At 51.1% G+C, this 21,891-nt stretch overlaps 2 protein-coding genes across 4 annotated transcripts in view; both read right to left on the bottom strand.

The window, feature by feature from the left end:
* The window catches only part of MCM5 (minichromosome maintenance complex component 5), a 70,477-nt gene that overhangs the window by 29,932 nt on the left and 18,654 nt on the right, over window positions 1–21,891 (bottom strand). The gene's annotated exons all lie outside the window — the stretch shown is intronic.
* Window positions 278–21,555, bottom strand: TOM1 (target of myb1 membrane trafficking protein). 3 transcript variants are annotated; one of them, XM_055712810.1, is made up of 16 exons: window positions 21,412–21,555; window positions 13,885–13,969; window positions 12,120–12,198; window positions 11,825–11,974; window positions 11,578–11,712; window positions 11,171–11,317; window positions 10,051–10,167; window positions 9,463–9,596; window positions 8,756–8,789; window positions 8,071–8,176; window positions 6,926–7,046; window positions 4,441–4,516; window positions 3,934–3,996; window positions 2,171–2,230; window positions 1,790–1,826; window positions 278–1,685 (listed from the first exon to the last, which is right to left on the bottom strand). In XM_055712810.1, the coding sequence occupies exons 1-16, from the start codon at window positions 21,461–21,463 to the stop codon at window positions 1,537–1,539; spliced, it is 1,545 nt and encodes a 514-aa protein (XP_055568785.1). In that variant the 5' UTR covers window positions 21,464–21,555; the 3' UTR covers window positions 278–1,536. The 3 variants fall into 3 exon arrangements, with proteins under 3 accessions (XP_055568785.1, XP_055568786.1, XP_055568787.1); XM_055712811.1 differs by lacking the exon at window positions 3,934–3,996; XM_055712812.1 differs by lacking the exons at window positions 278–1,685; window positions 1,790–1,826; window positions 2,171–2,230; window positions 3,934–3,996; window positions 4,441–4,516 and adding an exon at window positions 4,523–5,588.

Below are 21,891 nucleotides of genomic sequence, written 5' to 3'. Positions count from 1 at the left end.
GAGAGCTGGTCACAAGGTAGAGAGGGAAAGGAGAGTAGGTAGCTCACCCTCTCGCTATTTTGAGATGGGGTGTAGTCACCTCCCCAGAAGACTGTGCCAAAAAGCAGCGAGCACCTGCCTTGGCTTGCAGCACCCTCAGCCCCATGCCGTGCCCCACCTCAGCACCACAGCGCCCTTGCCTTTTTTTGGAAAGCAAATGTGGCTGCATGGTTGCACACCTCTTCTCCCCGCCAGGGTCCTCCCCTCCCCACGCCAGCACTGACAGCGCACACATATCTTCAAGGGAGGCTCAAGACTTTGCTCCTTTAATGTGCAATAAAAAAAGGCAACTCTCCCACACTCCGCAAGAAATCCCATGAGCAGGAGCCCCAGGCTTGGCACCCTCCTCCCTGGCTGCCTTTTACAACTGGGTAGTGCATGCAGTTTGCTCAAAAGGGTTTTTCTCTCCATGTGCAAAGGAGCTCCTGGCTGCTGCAGGGCTGCTTTGCTGGCACGAGATGACTGATGTCTCACTTCACCTCTGTGGTCACCAGCTGAACAAGCTACCCCAGCAACAGCACGTTCTCTCTGGTATAACAGTGCTGGTGGCCTCCTGCTTTAGGGAACGCAGCTCTTTGGCCCCAGCACACACAGCTACCCTGAGGGAGTCCATAGCATTGGCCTGATCAGAGACTCCCCACACCGCGGCACAATGTGGTGGAAGGCATCGGTGGAAGTGAGGGGGAGGTGGGACTGCATCAGGAAAAGACAGGAGAAAAGTATAATAATGGGAGAATTAAATTAACTGCAGAGTTTGCTGAAGGCACATCCTACCCCACAGCAGACAGCGCCTTCAGCCTGGGGTGCTGCTCACAGCTCAAGCCCTGTGTGCAGCCGAGGGCTTTGGTAACTGGCTGTCCTGCAAAAGAAATATTTGGGCTGTGGGTAGGATTCTGGATAAACTGATGAGAAGGGGAGGAAAGGAAGAGGAAAAGAAATGGTTGTGAGTGGGAAAGTGTTGCATACCACAAGCACTTGTGCGAGAGACTAGAGCAACTGGGCCCCTCTACCATTAGTGTTCCTCCTCTGTGACCTCTAATGCTTCACATCCCCATGCTTCCCAGTCTAACACTGGCAGTCAGAGGGCTGGAGATCCATTCCAGGGATGGGGTGAGGAGAGGCAGGCAGGAATGATTTCAGCAGCAGACTGCAGCCTCTCCTGTTTCTTGGGCAAGATTTCTTAACTACCTCACTGGAGAGGAGGATGGGGAGCTTCTTCCACTTTGCCCACACTGTCCCCCCCAAGAAAAGCCCACTGAACTCCCACATTCCCTAGCAGCTTTAAAAAACCCCTTCACAAGTCTATTGTGTAACATCCCTAAACACAACAAAGATTATCTAAAATCTGAAAGCAGCTTAAAAATAAAAACAACTCAAAGGGAAAACAGGAAAAGAGTGGAGGAAGGGGACAGAGTCCTTCCTCTGCTGGCCCCTGGTCGGAGGCAAGCAAAACAGCACACACAGCCTCTTGCTCCACACCACACCAGTCCATAGCATTCACAAGGCAAACATAGTGTCATCTTCCTTTGCTTGCTTCTGATGATGGCTGGCAGCAGGAGGGGAGATGGACGTCCCTGCTGAGGAGCTGGATAAAGTGGGTAGTCGGTCTGCAACTTTTGCTCGCTCTTCCAGAAACTTGTCGAATTCTGGGGCAAGAGAAGAGCAGAGCATTAGCAAGGAGGGAGGTCTGTGAAAGAGCCAAGGAGTTGCCAGGACCAGCTGGAGAAAGGGGTTGCTTGGCAAGTCTTACCTTCGCTGGTGACACCTTTTGCATCCTCTGACTCTCCCTAGGGAAGGAGAAGGGCATGGTTAGAAGCAAGGTAGACAAAGGCATCTCCACAGATGTGATTCTTCGTCTGCACAGAGACAGGATAGCACTCCCCTTAACTCCGCAGTACAGACATGTTAGAATGGTCCTGAGCCTCAGTTCGTTAGTTACGCCTCCCAGAAGGCTGACCATACTGCTGTGGTATCCCAAACCCTGTGTTCTTGGCTTTTCCTCCCCTGCTCCCTCCAAGCAGCCTGTGCCACATATTCAGCAGTGCCAGCGCTATTGTACACTGCCTAAAATCCAGCCCTGCAGACAACTCTGGCAGGACTGCTGGCTCCAGGGAAGCAGCTCCTCACATACCACATCTGTAGAGAGCCACTTTTCTATGTCTTCCATGAAATTGGCTTGGGGAACTGGCACCTAAAACAGAAGGAAAAAGAGTGATGAGGCCAAGAAAAAGAGAGGACGTTGCAGGAAATCCACTCTGCAAAAAGAAAGCGCAACCCAAAAGCTAACCCTGTTGCTCCGCTGTTCTGTCAGCTCAGGCCCTTCCAAATCCAGCCAGTGCCACTGCAGAGCTCTCCCAGCTACCGGTGCCACCGCTCACCTGCTTCCTCTGCCCCATCCACAGCCAGACATGCACAGTTTCCAGGATACAGGCTATCAAAAGCATCTGGGGTTTAGTGGTTGGCTTTGGGGTATTAGGACTGTACCAGGCTTTCCATTTTGGTGGACCCACTAGGTGGAAGTTGGCTGCTTGTATTAGGCAGCCAGAGAACAAGAGACAAGCTTCTCTCCAAACCTCTTCCCTTCTGCAGACAAGTGACAGTCTGATGTCAAAGTCTGTGATGCTGAAGACATTGGACATGTCAGGTTTGGCACCACATTAAGGGGGAAAGACACCTCCCAAGAAGTGATTCCCTGGTATGATCATGGAGCACAGCAGGATTTGGCATCACACCAAACTAAAGAAACAGACCCATCAGAGAGAAGGTCTTCTGCAATTTAAGTAAATTTTACTTCCACTCGGGACAAGTCTAGCTCAGAAGACTTCACGTCCCTGGCCAATTTAAGTAGCAAAGAGACATCTTCCTAGCAGATGGAGAAAACTTGGAAGGAAACCAAGTCTGATTCCAAACCCCAGATCCTTTTCTCCAATCATGAGCTCCTGAACAAAGCTGAGCAAGGAGCAGCCCTTGCTAGAGGCTCCACAAGCAGAAGCGCAAGAGAGTATTTGTGGGAACTTACTATTAGTCTCCTAGTATGTATAGCTCTACTTGCTCCCAGGAAACCAGCAAGACCAAGAAAAAGAGCAATTCCTTCTTACCAAGGACAGGCAGATTTCCCCAAACCAGGTACTAAGTGCAAATAGTTACCACAGCTGACAGGTGGATGAACAGGGATGGAAGAGGATGTATGGGACTAGGGAAGTTTCAAAGTGAACTGGCTTTGTCTACCCAGAGAGGAACTCTTTGGGGTAGAAGGGCATTCAAGCTAACTGGACAGCATGTGGGGAAACTTCCTAGAGCAGACATCAGTTTGGGCAGTGCCCATTTCAGGAAGACAGGCTAACAAGCCTAACTAAGACCTGGGAGCCTGTCAAAGCCTCAGTGTGCTTGAGGGGATGTAATTGCAGGAATTCCTGCTGCCAAAGGACCAAATTCAACAGCTGGAAGTGTCAAACACTTTATCTAGAGAAGGAGGTCTTGAATAGGGTAAAAGCCCAAATGTGTTTTCCTCCAAATGGGGCAGCTCATGCTGAGCAGGAGAGGCTGCAGGGGGAATGAATAGCAGGAGTCTTCCTCATGATGCCACCAGCCAGTGCCTCTGCCCCAGACACCCACTCCAAAACAGGCCATCCTCTAGCTCAGAGTGGCACATGCTCTCGTGGCCTCAGAGCAACTTGGATTTTTTCCTACAGACATGTTTACTTGAGGAAGGACTGATACACTGCCTGCTTCCTTCCCAACCCTGGTCTCCACTACTGGCCCAGATCAAGGTTGCTTCATTTGAGTTTGCAGTCTCTGCTGATGTCTGCTGTACACCCTCATGTGCTGTGCCAGAGCCACTTCTAGTTCAGCAGCCCCAGCCTCCCCCTCCCTGCTGGCACTCCACGATCTCACCATTCCTTGCCGCATCATCCACTTAGTCAGCTGGGCTCCATCACTAGACGCACCAGGCTCCCCCTGGTCAAGAGAGAGTCTGCACTGAAAACTGCTATCGCAGAGGGCGAGGGAGAGGGGAGGCAGTGGGTTTAGGGTCGGGGAAAGGACACGTAAGTACTGGTGGCCTAATTCTCTGATTGCAGAGAGAAGGCAACTGGACTTGGGGAATCCTGCTGAAGACAAATAAAACATACATTTCCAGGTGGAAATTTCCCTGTAGATATATGGAGGCCATCCTGTTACTGACTGAGTCAGCCCCAGACTTTCCATAGTTCCCCACCTCTGCGGTTTAAAGGATGAGGTATATAGCCCAGGTAGGAAACACAGGTTGGTAGAGACCAGGAGTTATCATCAGTCATGTTAAATACTTGATTTTTCCCAAACAGACAACACAATTGTTGCATCGGTAAGCAAAGAGGATACTCTTATTCCTGCTGATACACTTTAAGCTCTGTGGCCACTCACCGTTCCTGTGTTCTGCTGCCGGGCATCCAGGGCACCAGCAAGTCCTTTGGAGGCTTGGGGATCTTCATACTTTACCCTGAAAGCATGAAGTTAGATAACACACAGGCTGATGAGATGCCCGAGAGTGAAAAGCAGAACTCCTAAACACATATTCTGTGCTTCTGACTGCACAACTTCTCATCTCTTGTTCTGCTTCCAAGAGCTTCTAGGTGTGCAAACCCCCTACTAAAGGTGTAGCCCATCACCAAACAGACTAATCTACTCACTGCAAGATCACTGTGGGATACCACAGGACAGCCCAGGCAGACAACAGGCGGATGACATGGCATCGTATGAAAACAACCATACAAGAGACTAAAACACAGACTTACAGAGCTAGGTGCAGCAACCACAACACTCATCTTCTCTGGGGCTGATTATAGAAGAGAGATAACTAACACAGACTGACCGGAAGATTACAGCTACTTCAGAAAGGATTTGAGCAACAAGCCTCTATATACTCATCTACCTTCACAGACACAAACACAGCTCAAAAACATCTCTTTAACTGATACAACTCAAGAATTGATGGTGGCAGAGATTCACTGGTCTGTGCTACATAGGAGGTGAGACTGGATGATCAGAAGAGCCTAGTGTTGCTTCAAGGTCTCCAGATGTACCATTACAGCAACCTTTTTCTACACATATACACATCTCACCCATAATCTCCCTCATCCCATTTCTCTGCCCCATCTAGCCTGCTACCACACATCACCATTTGATCCATGCAGAGCAGGGAAAACAGTCCATCCATGCTGGGAGAATGAAGCCTCTCCTAGAAACTCTCCGCAAGTCTCCTCTCCAGCTGCGCCCAGGCCCCTTTTTGCAGACCCAGCAGACCATCAAGTGGAGCTGTTTTTGTTGAGAGCCAGGGGCTTGGGCCACCGGCGCTCAAACTTCTCGAAGAAGTGCTCATCAGTGAAGGGGCCGCTGTGGACAATGGCATCAAGGATGAAGTACAACGCTGCTATCATGCCACTGATGAGGAAGAACGGCAGGAAAGGCTTGAGATGTTTCAAGCACTGCTTCGCCGAGATGCACATGAAGCATGGGGGGGTCAGGAACAAACCCCAGTGGCCTTGCCTGTGTCTCCTGCCAGCACGTCCTGTCTGGGAACAGCAGAGCAATGGGTCTGTTCAGATGGAGGGAGACACTGAGAGCTGAGGTTGGTGAGTGAAATGTGAAGCCTGAGCCAGTGAGAGTAGAAGCTACCTGGCAGGAGTGCAAGTGCAGGCAGATGGAGGGCAGTGAGAAATAAATAGAAGATGTCTTGTTACTTGTGCAGAGATCATAAGCCTCAGCCTGTTAAGGATTGCGCCACAGCGGAGAGGATACGATTCCATGCCTGTCCAGATCTCCCCCAGCCTTAAGCACTCAGAACATACCAGTGGCTCAGATTTCAGCCCCACACTGGGTGCTGCCAGCACCACTGTTTTTGTCCTGGCCTGCCTCTGTCCTCAGGCAGCACACCCCACAGTAGAAGTGGTGGGGAAACCCACGGACAAAACACATGAAGTTGTGTGTAGGCCATGGGTTTCCCCACTACTTTTACCAGAAGCAGTCTGAGGCAGAGGAATGAAAGGAGACATCCTTAAGAGACCTAAACTTGCCACTGCGCAGCTGCAGAACAAGGCACTCCCGTGGATGGACATCAGGACCACAGGTCTTTGAGGGCTGAAGGCAGTCATGTGCCTGGGGGCTCTGCTGCTTGGTAACTGATGGAGAGCAGTGGATGACTCTGACAGGCAAAACAGCATGAGATGAGCCTCAGTCTCTTAAGCCAAAGGGATCTGGTCAGCACAGCTCTTGTCAGCTCCTCCCAGAACAAGGATTCAGGAATCCATTTTTTGCAGTAGGGAAGAGATCTCTTCAGTTCAGCCAGTACTACGGAGACCCAACTCTTAGTGCTTTACACCAGGAGGTCTCAAACACACTGTGGAGGTAGAAACATCAGGCCCACTGACCAACAGAGAAGTTGAGGCACAGAGCAGTGCCCTGCCTTGCAAGCCACAACTGACTGCATGCTTCCTGCACTCCAGTTCAATACTCTGTCCATTAGGCTGTAACGATATTCAGCAGTTCCCAAATTCAACATCACCTCAGTCAGGGCACATGAGTTCAGAGACAGACAAGGAAACTCAGCCAGTCCCACTCCACACCTTCATCTCCAGACACTGAGTCTCCCCAGCACATGCAGCACTGCAGTCCCCACACGCAGAGACCACTCCATCTCCCCACACCCAGGAGGACACTGTGAAAGGGGGACGACGGCAGCAGGGAGAGGGACTGGGAACACAGAGGCCGTCCTACAAACACTGTGTGTCAGAAGAGTGCATTTTCCGCTGTCTCCCAAGAACTGCTGCTGGTTGGGGTCACAGCCCCAGTTGCCTGAGCCCTCCCCCTTTGCAAGAAGGCAGGACAGGATAGAGTGGGCTGATACACTCACTCTCTGCGCTGCTCAGCCAGTGAGCTGCCTCGGGTCAGCGCAAACATGTCAAACTCTTCTTCCAGCTTGCCAGAGGTATCGAGGGAGTGCAGCCCCGCGCTTATGCTGCTCGAGCCCAGGTCTGTGGGAGAGAGAGCAGGGTGAGCAGGCAGCACAGAGCAGTAAACAGAGGGCTGTGGGCTTGGAGGGTGCTAGGTGGAAAGCTAGCATCAGGACAGGCTAAACTGCTCTAGGCCCGCTCCTCTATCCTGCCCCTCAGCTGCAGCGCCGGCTGTGTGTGTGTGCAGTGCCGTGGGTGAAGTAACAGAAGCAGTTTCTTTGCCTGCTCAGCAGATATTTTTAGCTCAGTCTCAGGCAGCATCATCATCAATTTACTGCATTTAGGCTAAATGTTCCTGACCATTTAAGACAACTCAGAGGGAATTGCCTCATAACCTGTGGAAGAGGAAGGATAACCTGTGCTTCTGGGCAAGCACCTCTGAGACAGATGAGTAGATTTTCATGACTCAGGCATCATCTGGCAAACCCTGACTTGAAAAATATCTCACCTGGCTTGTCTGTAAAAACAGTCTTGCCATTTTTCTGTAGCTGCATCCATGCTGTACTGAATGTGCTCACAGCTAGCAAGAGGTTCAGGGAGTGCTATGCAGGTTGTCAGTATGTTTTGAGGAGCCCTCAGGACCTCTCAGGCTTTCTGAGTAAACGACCTGTCAAATCTTGGGTCCTGAACCCAAGATGCTCACGGATGCCTTTGCAGCACAACTCAGCTGCTTTTCTTCTCCCAGACCTCAGTGGTCAGTCTGACACCACACAGCAAGAGAGGCAACTGCACTGCTGCTAGGCACTGCAGAAGGAGCAACTTTCTCCCCTCCCCTCCCCTCCGCCTATTGCTGAGGTCCTTCTTAAGTCACGTCCAGCTTGTGCACAACTTGAGGTGTGGATGCTGAGACATATGCTTGTGTGCCTTGGGGCACACACAAGTTTCTTCATGAGTTTATTAGTTGACCATACACCCTATTTATCTAGGTTACTTTACAAATGTGACTAAATATTTTTGGGAAGTGATTCAAAGGCATTCTTAGGAATCAAGGATTCCCAGAGCAGCACAGTAGAAGGACTGAGGGGTAAACTGCATGGCAACATACTCATTTCAGCCAGCTGAGAGGAAAGGTTGTTGGTGACTTCAGGCTGTCTCACTGCAGGAGTACTGGTTCCCAGGTCAATCAAGCTGTTCTCTGCCTCATTTGGTGCCTTTGGAGAAAAAAAAGGGAAAAATGATGGAGTTTTGGAAGCTCAAACACTCTGACCCCACAACTGTAGCTATTAACACTGAAGAGGGAAGCCTTTCTGTACCCATTGAAAAGTATCAGCTGTGAAGCCCCTCCTTGTGAGAAGGAGGACAGTGATCAGAGAACTGGCTGGGAATAGTGTTGCAGGGCAGAATACGCCTTGGTAGCCAGCCTCTCAGCTCCGCTGGATGTCAGCAAGTAGGGTAGGTACTGGCTCAGAGGACAGGGCAGTGCTCAGAGGACAAAAGGAGACTCATATGGGAACTGGTCCTCTCAGTGTTCATTACTAGGAAACCGTAACTACTCCTGGTCTGCTCTTGTTCTTCGGGTGAGAAGAAGGCTCCCACTGGCAGGGAGGGAGAGGCTAGCAGTGAGAACTGGAGTGTCCTCCACACCAGTGCAGCTGGTGCAGCTGGGCTGTGAGAGCAAAGCCTACACCTTGTAAGTGGGGCAGATTGAACCTCTCTCCAATTTAGCAGGGCACTGCTGGACCTGCAGGATGCAGAACAAGCTGCACAGAGGGGCAGTTGCTCCAACTTACCTTAACAGGCTGTCCTGTCCGAAGACGCTCAAACCTACAAGGAAGATGACAGGATGCGTTTCAGTAGTGTGTGCTTATTCACCCATAGCCCAAGAGATTTCTTACAACGCTTGGTGCACACTGCCCTTTCCGACATACTAGGAAAGGGGGACCATGGCTCAGGACCCAATTCTTGCTCAAGACCGAAGACACTGTGACAAAGCCCACAGAACTGATGTCTCCTGAGAGGTGGTGAGAGGAAGCTTCTTGTGATCCTCCACAACTACTTCTAACCAAAATGGTTCAAACCCAGTTCTTCATACAGACACAGGGACTAAATTCTCCAGACTTCATCCTAGCTTAAGAGGTGGGTTTGATGGAATGGAAGAAAAAAGAAAGGGGTGCTGATCCCACCTGGGCAAGTCCTCTCTGTCCCTCTCTACCTCAGAGCTAGAAAACCAGCTCTTCCTATGCAGTTCCTTCCTTCTTCTTCTAGGTTATTGCACAGGGACATCTTTATATTCTATCAGTAACTTAAACAGCAGCTTTGAAGGGACAGGAATAAATCAGCGAAAACTGAGCACTGGCTTTGTTCTCAAAGATGGATGATACAGGCTGATACATCTTGAGTATTATATTTATGGGAAAATCAAAAGGGTTGCATAGAAAGTCTCCAAGGGACTGTAAACTTGTGGAAAAGCAGGGCAGAGAATTGAGGAGAGAGGTACCTTTCATGGCGCAGAAACACATTGTTGAGGTTGTCATTGACGAGGAGCAGCTCCTCGGTGAGTTGCTCATGGAGGACATGGGGAATTAGCTCCAGCACACGCTGCTGCATGGCTCTGCATGTCCGATTCAGCTCCTACTCACAGCAAGGAAAAGTTACCACAAAGGTCAGGCTAAGGCTGAGCTCTCACAGATTTGGAAGTTTCACTGGGACAGACAGACCCCAGAGGCAACTGGGATCTATCAGCAAGGGCTGATGGGCAACAGATACCAGTGTGAGAGGTAAGCTGAGTCTGAGTTTTACAGACAGTAATTGTATACCTCTTGTGTAACACATAACCCAGAAAGAAAGGCTCTCAGGGACTACAAGTTCCCATCTGAGATGATTCCAGCCTCAATAGTGCAACTTTCCTTGGCCTGTGGAAAACTCCACTTTCCCTGTGTGTCCCTTATCCTACCACTCCCTGGCAAATCCCACACTAAACTGTCCAGTTGTTCCCCACGCCTGGCATGTGTCATATCTCAGTCCATCAAGTCACTGCTAAATCAAGCTGCATGTGCCAGCCCTCCACCCTGCCAGTGTTCCTTACTTGCAGCAGCTCCAGGTCAGAAGGCTCAGCCTGGGATGGCACCAGCTCTGTCAACATCTCTGACATGACCTTCATGTTCCCATTCACCACTTCCAGCTCACTGCGCAGCTTCCCAATCTGCAAAAGGGAGGGGAAGTGACAGCTCCACCTGGGAAGACTGGGGAGATAGCTGAGGTAACTCTGTGTGTGTGTTCATAGAGCCAAAGGGTATGGCCACTGGGGAGCTCACTTGTCACCACTCAGTCTAGCTCCCAGGAGCTCCCAGCAGAAGAAAGCTCCATTACTTGCCATCAAGTTCATTTTCTGGTAATATATGCCAGGGCCTCATCTAGGATCTCTGGCCACTAGCCTAGCCTTGTTTTTTAATAGCCAGCACAGGCTGCTGTTATGATTCAAATCTCTCATCAGCTAGCAGGTCCTGTGTGGCAGCCACTCAAATAATTTCATTTCCAAAGCAGTGTAAGAGGGGGAAAAAAATTAATTCCCATTCAAAAGGTGAGCCTCAGTTAATTGCGCAGTTGAAGCTTTTTACCTCTGGTTTCAAAAGCTACTAATAAGCCTCTTGAGGACAGTTTGTACCCTCTGCTCTGCAAGGGGATGCAACATACCGACAGCTGGAGATTTGGTGCTGAACATGGTGTCATATGAAGTCAGGGTGAGGAAGGAGAAAGAGGATGGGGAAACAAGTGAGAAAGCCCTGGTCTTTGGAAACTGCATAGCCAGACATGGTTGATTCATATAAAGCCAGAAGTGAGGCAAGATAAAGAAAGATGTTGAGGCGGCACCTACTGAGCAAGCTTTTGCTGTACTGCGCTACAAAGACCTCACTCAAAACCTGTGTCTCAGTTCCCCACTTCCCTATAGCCAGGGCATCTTCCCTCTACCTGCAAGCAGCCCTGTCTTAGGAAAACATAACTGCTCTGTATTTGTGGTATTCCAGCTCACCACTGTGACCACAACGGAGCTCTGGGGAGCTCTCAAGGGACTATGCTTTAAGGAACAGCTCCTTGAGGACAGAGGCTGGGGAAGGACGAGGACAGCAGCACCAGAACAGTGTTTGTGAAACAGTCCCCAAACGCAGGGAGAGTCAGCAGCATCACTGGGCTCGTGTCCAACTCACCTGCTCTGGTGTGGGTGTGATGGGCGTCTCACTGGGTGTGCCTCTCCCAGTGGGCAGGGTGACAGGGTGGAGGATGGACTCTATCTGCTGAGGGGAGTTGACCACAGGTGAGTTCTGTCCGGACTGGGAGTCAGAGCTATACACAGTCTACAGACAGAGGTGGGAAAAGTGATGGAGAGGAGACGTTAGACACTCACAGCTGACAGAGAAGTACAATTAGGAGATAAATGTTGATGTCAAGTCCCCACCTGCTTTCAACAGCTTTCTTAGCAAAGAGGCTGTCCTGGAGCTTCTTGCTCCACGAAAGCCCTCTAAGTACAAGCTAGAGTTCCTGAAGTTCCCTCATAGCTCCAGAACAGCAACTGCCCAACACCCTTCTCTTCAGCAATGCTCCCATACTCCCATACCCTCTGTGGTGTGTGGATGGGTGACAGCATGTCCAGATCAGTCATGGGGAACTCCAGGCCCTTCCGTCTCAGGTCTTCATAGACAGCAACAACACCAGTCAAGTCTGGTGAGCTGCGGAAGGCATCTGCCCAGGACTAGGGAGAAGGAGACAGTACAGCCCATCATCATTTACAGTAGTCTTCTGTACAAACACCTGAAGACACGCACTCTCTGAAGAGGTGCAGATGCTCATGCTTCTTGGCTCACCTGGATGAGGGTCAGCACCTTGTCATGCACTATGGCAGGTGGATTGTTCTTTGGCAGGATTGTTCTCACCAGGACACCTTCTACAAAGTCCTGGCTGGACACAAGGACATGGAATCGATGGCCGCAGTTTTTGACGCATGTCTCCAGGACCTTCAAAGGCAATAATGCATTAGCTATAGCCTTCTCTGCCTACATGTGTTTGCCTTGTTGGCTTTAGGTACCCCCGCCTTTTCAGCCAGGGACTCAGCTTTACAGCAGGATATCACAGTGCTGAGAAAGAGCCCTGACCACTCACCGTCAAAGCCAGCATAACTTCATGGAAGTTCTTATTCCCTACAATTCTCTTCTTAATGGCTCGGAAAGCATCTTTGGGCCTGCAGGGGAAATCAGATGAAGAAAGATCATCAGAAGATTGAGACCCACATACAGAGAGGCAAAGCAAAACAGCCACTGGCTCTGGATGCCTCATACTCAGCAGGTGACCTTCCCCACCACAGTTTCAGGACAGCTTGGAGCAATGACTGGGAAAATAGCTTCTGCCTGTGGTTCTGCAAGAGAAGCAGGGTCCTGCTAAAGTGTACTGTTACTGAAACTGGAGGCCTCTGTGTCGATGTCTGCAACAACTCAAGGTGTAAAGGACACAACAGAGAGCAGAGTAAAAGCAATGCTAGAAACGCACTACTTGGGGCAGAACAACATGCCATGGCAGAGAGACTGAAAAGAAGGAGAACACAAAAAAGCTTGGCATGGGTTAGAAACAGGAAGGAGTGAGCTGCAGCAATCCCCGTGTTGCTCAGAGAGAAGCTGTTTAACAACATTTCCCTGGAGGAAAGAAGGCTAAAAAGCAGCAGGGTAGATGCAGTGGCAAAATCTTGCATATATTGCAGGTGTGCAAGACAGCAGCAGTATAGCAGGGTCTCTTTAATCCTTCTCAGAGGGGAGAAGCACTGCAGTCTCAGCCCACTGTGGTCTTGTGAGAGGGCAGAAATGAACCAACATGCTCTGGCGGAGCACGGGAAGAGAGGCTGGGCTGGAAGAGCAGCAGCATTGGAGGAGAAGAGCGTGGTGGAGACACAGAGGCAATGAGGTATTGGCCTGCGGGGCAGCATGGCTGCAATGGATGGGCATTAGCAGGGCAGTGGCAGAGCCCATCATGTCAAGAGGGTACAGCTGTGTTATCAGCTGCTCAGAATTGAAACAGCAAGTGGCCACAGCTTGGGCCTGAGAACTGTGGACAGACGGGCGTATTTGCACTGTGGGGATAGCATGGGAAAAGACTGGTGACAGATTTGTGAGTAGAGATGTTTGACTTTGTTTTCATACAACTGTGAAGCTGAAAACTGGGCTTGCTAATCCTCTGTCAGCACCACTGTGGGGTAGGACAGCAGGAGCGAAACCTACAATTTTTAATCCATGTAGCACCTTCCTTTTTACATGCTGCTCTTGACATCTCCACTGTGAGAAGGAGCAGTCCCCCTTGAATTCACTGGCAAACCCCCAGAGTTAACAAGTCTGGCAGATCTCTGAACATCTCCCTGCAGGGAGAGGGAGACGAGGGCTCCCCCACCTACTTTGCACATGTCTGAGTGACTGTACATGAAAATACCTGAGAAGTGAACCCCCAGCAGGACCTGCACATTCAGAGGACTGAATACAGCCTGAGATTTTCCTCTCTTCTCAGTCACCAGCCTGCAGATTTTCACATTCCCAGAAGAGAGAAACAGAGGGGTATGAAGGAGGAATAAATTGAAGTGGAAGAATTGCAAATATGCCTCTGGGAGATGGGAGGCAGCCTGGCTTGAATTGAGGTTTCTCTGGGGACCTCGAAGGCCTGTTTGATGGCTCTCGGTGCTCACAAAGATTACAGGGAAGCATCTAACAGATGCTCTGACAGCCTTGCTGTGTCTCTTGGCCTCCTAGCAGAATGCCATCCCAGGGAGTGTTGGGAAGCCTAGCTTATTACCTCCACCAGTGCATGCTACCGCTGGAGTCTAGGGATATAGTGTTACAGTGTCTGCTGGGACCTGCTGCTGGATGTGTACCCATGCCAGCTCCCTTACCCTTCTTCAGTCTCGTTAATGATGTCGCAGATCTCCATGTTCAGAGCCCAGTCCTCGCTCTGCAGGGATCCATCGGTAGCTCTCTCTGGAAAACAGCAACCAAGACAGAGCAAGGCTAAGAGCAGCCCTGGCACTTTCATGGGCTGCTGTTCAGCCGTCACAACACCCCAGAGCTCAGCCTCCTCCCTCTCCGTGGCTTCCAGCACCACAAGCAAGGAGGCAAAACTAGGCGTAAAGTCCAGGTCCCCAAGTACTCCCACTAGGTGTCACCACCGCAAAGCACATGGCTGGCCGGCGTTGGGACGGGTGGATGCTCAACTTCGCCCATGCCACATAGCTACCAACACACAAACACACACTGCCTGATCTCTGGTGTTCTGCACATGAGGGGAGGGGGCTCGGCATGACTTCAGCTCCTCAGCTGGAGAGAAGGGGGCTTATTTGCTTTGCTGCTGGAGGGCCAGAAACCGGGAGTTTGGTCTGCTCACACTGGCACGGATCGATGGCACCACTCTTGGTTTGCACCATATCAAGGAGACAAAAGAATCAACTCCCTTCTTTTTACACAGGCCTTACATAAACAAAGACACAAACATAAACACCCAAAGCAGGGCGCTCTCCTGTTTAAGGTTTACACCTCTCCCTGAACTTCTGGCCTCTGGGGAGTATGGACAGAAGTGGACTGCAGGCTGAAGTTGAAGCAGTATTGTTTCAGCTTTGTGTCCCCTTTAATTAGGAATTCCTCAGTCAGCCTTGATGTTATTCAAGGCAGAGATTTAGGAAATGAGCAGCTATTACTGAGAGCACCAGTGTCTCCACCCTATAATCAGCCAGTCTTGGTCCTAGCCATGCTGACTGACCGATGCCTTCAGGGACACCACCAGCCGCAGGGGGGGAAAGAAAACCACCAGCGGGGCAGGCAGGCCCAGGCACTCTCCAGATCACAAGGAAACACAGAGACAGCAGATGGCAAGCAGAGGACAAGAACCATCTTCCCCAGCTCTCCCATCATATAAAACGCCTGACTTAGCACCGGGGCAAGAGAATTAAAACTAGCCAGACCGGTTTAGCACCTACCAGGTACTCTTCAGGAGAGCCCAGACTCAACAAGGTACTTAGAGAAGTGCCTGCATTTACAAAACTGCTGTTCCTGCAAAATCTGGAGCTGGGCCTTGCCAGCTACCCCTTTGTAGAGGCCCTTCCTCCACAGAGCTGCTTTATTCTGCTTTTGACCCAGCAGCTAATGATGCCTCTGTGGGAATGGAATGAAATGGCCATTCACGAAGGAACAGGATAGGGCTGTAACACAGGCAAAATAAGATTTTTAAACTCCTGCTTGGGTAAACACATCCATCATGGTTTGGGATGCCTTGTTTTTAAGGGCCAGGCAGAGAGCTATTCACAGCACCGTGCAATGCAGCCTCTTACACACGTGTCCCTCCCACAGATTACACACCACAGCACTAAGCTACCTGTCCGCATCTTACTGCAATCCAGCCACCACCTTTTCTGTTGACTGCAGAATGTATTGATGACACTGTGATTACACTGATACACTGTGGCCACAGCCAGACTGCAGAGGGCAAACTGAGGGAGTGGCAGAACTTCCTGATGCTCTTCCACCTTTCTGAAGATCTCGCTACTACTATAAAATCCTGAAGGCCCCCGGATTCAGGTGAACTCTTTGTCACTTTGTGTACTGATTTTATATAGGAACCCTGGTCTCTTGCAGATCTAAGCTTCCTCAGTGGGGCACAGGAGGTAGCATCACATTGGGTGGTGTGGTGGAGAATATATCCAGGGCAGTGGGATGCAGGGATGCGTGTCTGGTGCACCAGGGCATACACCAGTGAATGGGTGAAGCTGTAGTAATACATGGGAGAAAATGTTTTCCATTAGGGCTCCTTTGGGATCAGGACTTGGTATAGTGGCAGAGGTCCAGGTTCTCTCCTGCTCTGGGACACCACATGGCCAGCCTTGCTGGCAGGCAGATTGCAGCTCAGCTCAGTCTGATGGATTTGGCATACATGGTCAGAAAGCCACCCTTCACTTGCACTTTCCTCCAGCATCCCCCACTCATGACACACCTTGGTTTGAACTCCAGCATAGCCAGAAGTTTCTCCATACAGTTTGCTGCCTCTGGCAGTGAAGCACCCAAATCAATCATACAGGGGTTACTCTACTGAAAGGAAATCCACATCCACTCTTCTTATCCCTGAAGGAAAACACTGTACATGGAAGTAAAAAAACCACAACCAAGGAACAGGGCTGAGCCTGCTGGGAAGCCCTGAGCTACAGAAGAAACCAAGGATGAAACAAAAACTGCCTTAAACCCTCAAGTCCTTGCTGTTCAAGTCTCCCCAACCCTCCTCGTACTCATTTTCACTGTACATAAACACAAACTGAGTCTGCAAACACCCTTCCCTCACTTCCCTATGTTTGGTGGCACTCTGTAACCACCACCGTCCCTTTTCCTCCAAACATCCCAATCCTGCCAAGGTCAGACAGCAGGTTTGCTTTTCAGACAGGAATGCGAACAAACTGTGCATGCTCCTTCACCTGGCTGGCCACTTACAGAAAAATGGGGCTTCCTCCAAAGTGACACACACTGCCCCACTGTTACCCCACAACGCTGTGGTCAGCCTGCTACCGTCACCCCTGTTCATACTGGCTGACCAAAAGCTGCAGGAAAGCAGCAAACCTGCCATAAATGCAACGTAGGCTCAAAAAAGACAAAGTTCGAAGAGCAGTGTTAGAGCATATGGAAAACAGGAAAGTGACCATGAGGTATTTCCAAGGACAAAGCACCTGAATGTACCCAGTACAGATTAAGGCCTTGGGAGAGCTGGAGCTAATGCCCTTTTAATCCTCCTTGCTTGCTTCCAAGCTCTAATGGACTGTCCAAGACTTGTGGGATATGTTGGAGCTTTCTCTGAAATCCTGAACTTTATCCTTTTACTAAAGCCTGCAGAAGAGAAGGAAACAAAGTCTATTCATTAGTCACATGAAGGATCAGGGTGGCTGGCCTTGTTTCACGAGCTGTAATTAGCACATGAGCTGTCTGCCCCTCATGAAATGTGAGCCGGGGATGGCCGGGTGGAGCGATAAGCCCCTAAAAACAGCAAGCACAGGAGGCAGGGCACAACCCCCTGCCCAGCGCTCTGCCTGGTGGGGCTCATCAGGCAGCATCCACTTCTGCTGGCTAAGGAGCTGAGCCTGACCTGCCACGGAGAATCCTCCCCAGCAAAGTTTATCGGCGGGCACATGAATGCCGTCTCCCTCCAAGACTGAAACCAACAGAATGTACAGGAGGCTGTTCACAGGGCCGCTTCAAAACCACATTGTTTTGGCAGCCAGTCCCGCTCTCCGGGTGTGACAGCATTGGGGTTTGTCTGATTCCAGTCTGCTGCTTCACAAATTGCTTGGACTGACCCAGAACCACTGAAGAATGTGGTACGGGTTGATTTAAAGCATTGAGACTTTTCCTGCCTGGCATTTGATGCGCTCCTGCTGAGTTCAACTGGCTTATAAAAATTATCTAGAATCATCAGATAAGAAAGAACTCTAAGCACGGCATAACTGACACAACAGAGCTTCGTGCTATCAGTGAATTTCACAGCTTTGCTTCTTTTCAAGTTTATTGTCTCTGCTTTCGTGGCAGGGGAGAGCCCGCTGTGGGGCTGGCAATCTCACCCGGCCATCCCTGCAGCAGCACACCAGCAACACAGCCAACAGCACGGGGAAGTACAGGAGCTGGGGACAAAAGATAACTGTGCGAGCTCCTGTCTCCTTTGCCCCCTGTCGCTGAAGCACCCATAGCCAGACAGGTGCTGTTCAGAAACCCCTCGCCTGTGACATACTCTGCCATATCTCATCAGAGACTGTGTGCCTCTCCTCCAAGTCAAGCCCTTAAAACCAGAGCTCCCTACAGTGCTTAGTCTCGCTGGCTTTAAATTCCTTAGCAAAGCATCAAGCACCTTCTCACCCGTTTCAACAGATGTTTGAGGGCACCACCATTGTGTTGCACGAGACAGCACAGGTTCAGCAGAAGGCAACACAACAGTCCTTTCCCCTAAGCTCCCTTCAATTCATAACCCCCTGGCCCAAATCAGCATCCTGTACAATGTCTCCTTGCTAAGCCTCCTGCTTTCGCTTCCCTGGGGGAAACCAGCACCAGCTCAGTCAGGACTCCACAGTTCAGCTGCACTGCTCCTCCGAAGACGGACAACACACTTTCTAGAGAGAACAGAGATATGGTCCAAACCTAATTCAAGGATGCTGATCGACACACGCCTGTACTGACATAATGCTGTGGGTATTTGGGTCTCTGAATTTCTCCTGCTCCTTCCCTGTGAATCAGCTTGAACCCTTAGGGATCAAACAACTCTTCCACTGCTGCCTTCGCCTCCAGACAGAGTAGGCACAGAAGGCAAGGCAACACTTTTTTGAGAAGCACTACCTTGCAGGGACCCATCTGACTCTGACAGGAGACTGTTACCCACAACAGCTGGTAACTGCTGCCCACCAGTTCCTAAGGTCCTAACTCACAGAGGGGTGCAGGGATACCTGCAAAGTGGGATCCAAGTGGCTGTGGGGATTTTTCTGCATATTGTGTTGTACCTGCTCTCCTTCCTCACCCATGAGCCCCTTACTTGCTACCTCTTTACAGTCAGCACTTTTCCTGGCTCTCATGCTTAAACCAACCTCTAACCATAAAAAAATCCTCTTCATCTCTGTGCTACACTGTTACTTCTCTCCCTTGCCCGCCCTCACTCACTGAAATAACCGGGCTCTGTCCCTTTCAGTATTGCTGTAATTACTAGTTATTCCAGACTTCCAGGATCAGGAGAGAGCATTGGTGGTTTCTTCTCCCTTCTCTCACTCAGAGCACATCCTTGAATTTAGATTTTCCATTTTGAAGTTTCTCTTAGCTCCTACATGGAGGCGCAGCGGATTTCCCTTTTGAGGGGGGAATCCAAACTACAATGCTTCAGCACTCTGGAGATTTTCCCACTGGGTTAAAAAAAAAAACAACAACCCCCCCAAAAAAAACCCAAACAAACCCAACCAACAAAACCCCTGAAGAAGCCGGTATTCATCTTACTTGGGAAAAGACACCATGGTCCAAAACCAGGACAGAGGCAACTTTTGTGACTAAATCTCAAGACTGGAAGTAAAAAGCTAGAAAACCTACTCCTTTGCAATTGACTCATTCTGTGACAGATGACCGACACTATCTGAGCACTGGTTTCCTTGTCAGCAAAATAAATGGGACTTACTAGATTAACATTATTGAAGGAATTTGAGAAAGTTGCTGCAGTGTGCCACAGAGGATTTTTTTTCATTCCTTAGCCTTCATCTAAAGCTATTTTAGACTTTGTAAGCTGTATCAGGTAGACATGACTTTGCTCAAGTAATTTACAAAGGCACAGTATTAGCTTTCTGCAGACAGCCCAAAGCAGCAGCGCTATACAGGTTTGGAGATCAGGCTCATGGGTTCAACGTGCAGCTGCCACAGACCTACCAAACAAGTTTGGGTAAGTCATGTTCGCGTCTCAAATTAAACAGAGAGGATAGCACTTATCCATGTCCCCAGGAAGTTGATAAGCAATGTTCAAAAGCAGAAAACATTCGTATTTTCAGCCACCAGGCCTTTCAAGTTCTCCACACTGAGTTCCCTTCTCATATGCTGCAGTTCCTCCACCCCTTTGGACTCCCATAACCCCAGTCAACCCCAGTCATTAAGATCTCTAATATCACACCTCTGGTACTAAGGACTCTAAACTCTAAACTCCTGTTTGACAGCACTCTTGAAATACAGTTTTCCTCCTCTTTGTTGTTGGTTTGTTGCTTGAAAAACCCTTCTTTAACTGAAGGAAAGCCCAGAGGGACCACACTTACAATCTGGCTACTATACTGATCAGAAGATCCAGAGGGCAAGAAGTGATCTGTAACATCTAAAGATAACTTCAGATTGCCTCTACCCAAACACAAAACCGAATCTGATGCACTCACTGAGGGAATCAAAGAGCATTCATTCTGGAAAGGGCAGGAGATGGCTTCTCTTGGGAAGTGTGATGGAACATGTGATATTCATGGGGGGAAACTGTCAAATATCATCTGAAGTTTTTTGTTACAGAAAACTTTCCCGGTCATCCTTCTCCCACTTTGCTGTGTGCATCTCACCTATCTCACCCAACACTAGAGTGGGACACCGCAGTGCCCCTGACTCACATCATTCAGACAGTGCTTTGGGTAGCCTCTAAACTAAGCAGCGCTTATAAAAGCATTACCTAAAGCAGCTGCTTGCTCCCTTCCCAGCCACAGCAGCCTATTCATCCATGCTGCGCTATTCACCAAAACCTACTGAATCAATGACCAGATGTTTACAGCAAATAACCAAGGTCTGCACAAGTGACAAAAAGCAAGACTGAGCAAGTGCATCAACTTACAAATGGCTGTTGCACGAGCTGGAGAGTTTAAACAGGCAACATCCATCACAACTTGAAGGCACTTAAGACAATACAACATGGGAAGAAAATAACCTTTATTCTAAGTATTTTAAAGAACTGCATCTGTTTTCAGACCAGTGTAGCTGTTAATGGTCTTGTTCTTTCTAACTGTAGCATCTCTTTGCTCAGTTTCTGAAGGCTACATCCTTCTGTGCTCATCTAGCTGACCTGAACACAGGGACTAAGCCAGACTGTGTGTCTTCGGGCCTGCAAGGTCACAGAGCTGACGCTACACTCCTGCCCGTGATTCCACTGCCGGGGCTGGTACTCGGCCCTGTGAGGGAGCCTGTGGCGTAGTTGGGGGCTGCTCTCCACAGAGCCAGGGCACAGCCTTGCCAGGCCCTACTTGTCCCAGACCTCTGTGCTGGGAAATCCACAGGGGCCAGCCACCCCCAGAGTGCTCATCCTTCACGTGGGGAACGCTGATCCGACTAGCTGTGCCACAGCACCCCGGAGCCAGGCCAGCCTGAAGCCCCCTGTCCCCCCGCAGCCTCCAGCTCAGCGACGGCTGCCCCCACCGCCCTGTCACCTCAGGGCCAGCGCAGCCCCTAACTGCCAAGCGTGCCGCCCAGCCAAGCAGCAGCTCCCGCGGTACCCCCCGGCAGCACCTCGCCCCTCTCACGAAGCCCCCAGAGAGGTGCAGGCGGGAATGGCCCCGAGCCAATCACGGGCCTCGGCTCTATCGGGGGGCGTGGTTCAAGCCACCGGTCTGCGTCCCCTTTAAGTGAGGAAACTTCGCCTCGCCACCTCAAGACCCCCTCGCGCCCGGATTGGCTGGCGGGTCCGACGACGGAGCCGCCACGGGCTGCGCGTCCACTACTGGTCGGCAACGCCCGTCAGTCGGAGCGGAGCTCTCCTCTGATTGGTCGATGCCCTCTCCGTCCCGCCGCGAAGGCGGGGGCCGACGCTTCTCGGAGGAAGGGGTCCGGCGGGCGGGCGAGCGCCCCCGGGGACGCGGGGGAGGGCGACCGAGCGGGCGGGGAGGGGCGGGGGGGCGCGCGGCCGCGGGGCTCACCGATGCGCTGCCCCACGGGGGAGCTGAAGGGGTTCCCCAGGAGAAAGTCCATCGCCGCCGCGCCGCGATCAGCTGACGCCGCCGCCGCCGCCGCTCACGTGACCCGCGCGCCAGGCCGGGGCGGGCCCCCGCCGGGCCCCGCTGTGACGCCACCGCCGCCGCGCGGGAGGGGCGCCCGGCCCCGCCGCGGGGCTGAGGCACGGAGCTGCGCGGGGCCGGCCCCGGCCCGCAGGAGCCGAGAGGCTCCCGGCCCCGAGAGCCGCCACCGCTCCCCGCAACACCGCGCTGCGCTTCAGCCCGTGCAGAAAAACCGCGCGCTGCAGCTTCGCCCAGATACGCGACAGCCTGTCGCGATAGATTTTCAGTTCCCCGTAAGCCCGTGTCGGTGCGGACTCGTAGGGAGCGGGGGTACCAGCTGCGCGGCCGGGCACCGCGTTCTGCGACGCCCTCCCGGCCTCAGCCGTGGCTGCCATCCACTAA

The sequence above is a fragment of the Falco cherrug genome, chromosome 5 (assembly GCF_023634085.1).
Source record: "Falco cherrug isolate bFalChe1 chromosome 5, bFalChe1.pri, whole genome shotgun sequence".
In the NCBI taxonomy this organism is placed as follows: domain Eukaryota; kingdom Metazoa; phylum Chordata; class Aves; order Falconiformes; family Falconidae; genus Falco; species Falco cherrug.
The sequence above is the reverse complement of the archived record's forward strand: the minus strand, read 5'-3'. Positions and strand labels throughout refer to the sequence as shown.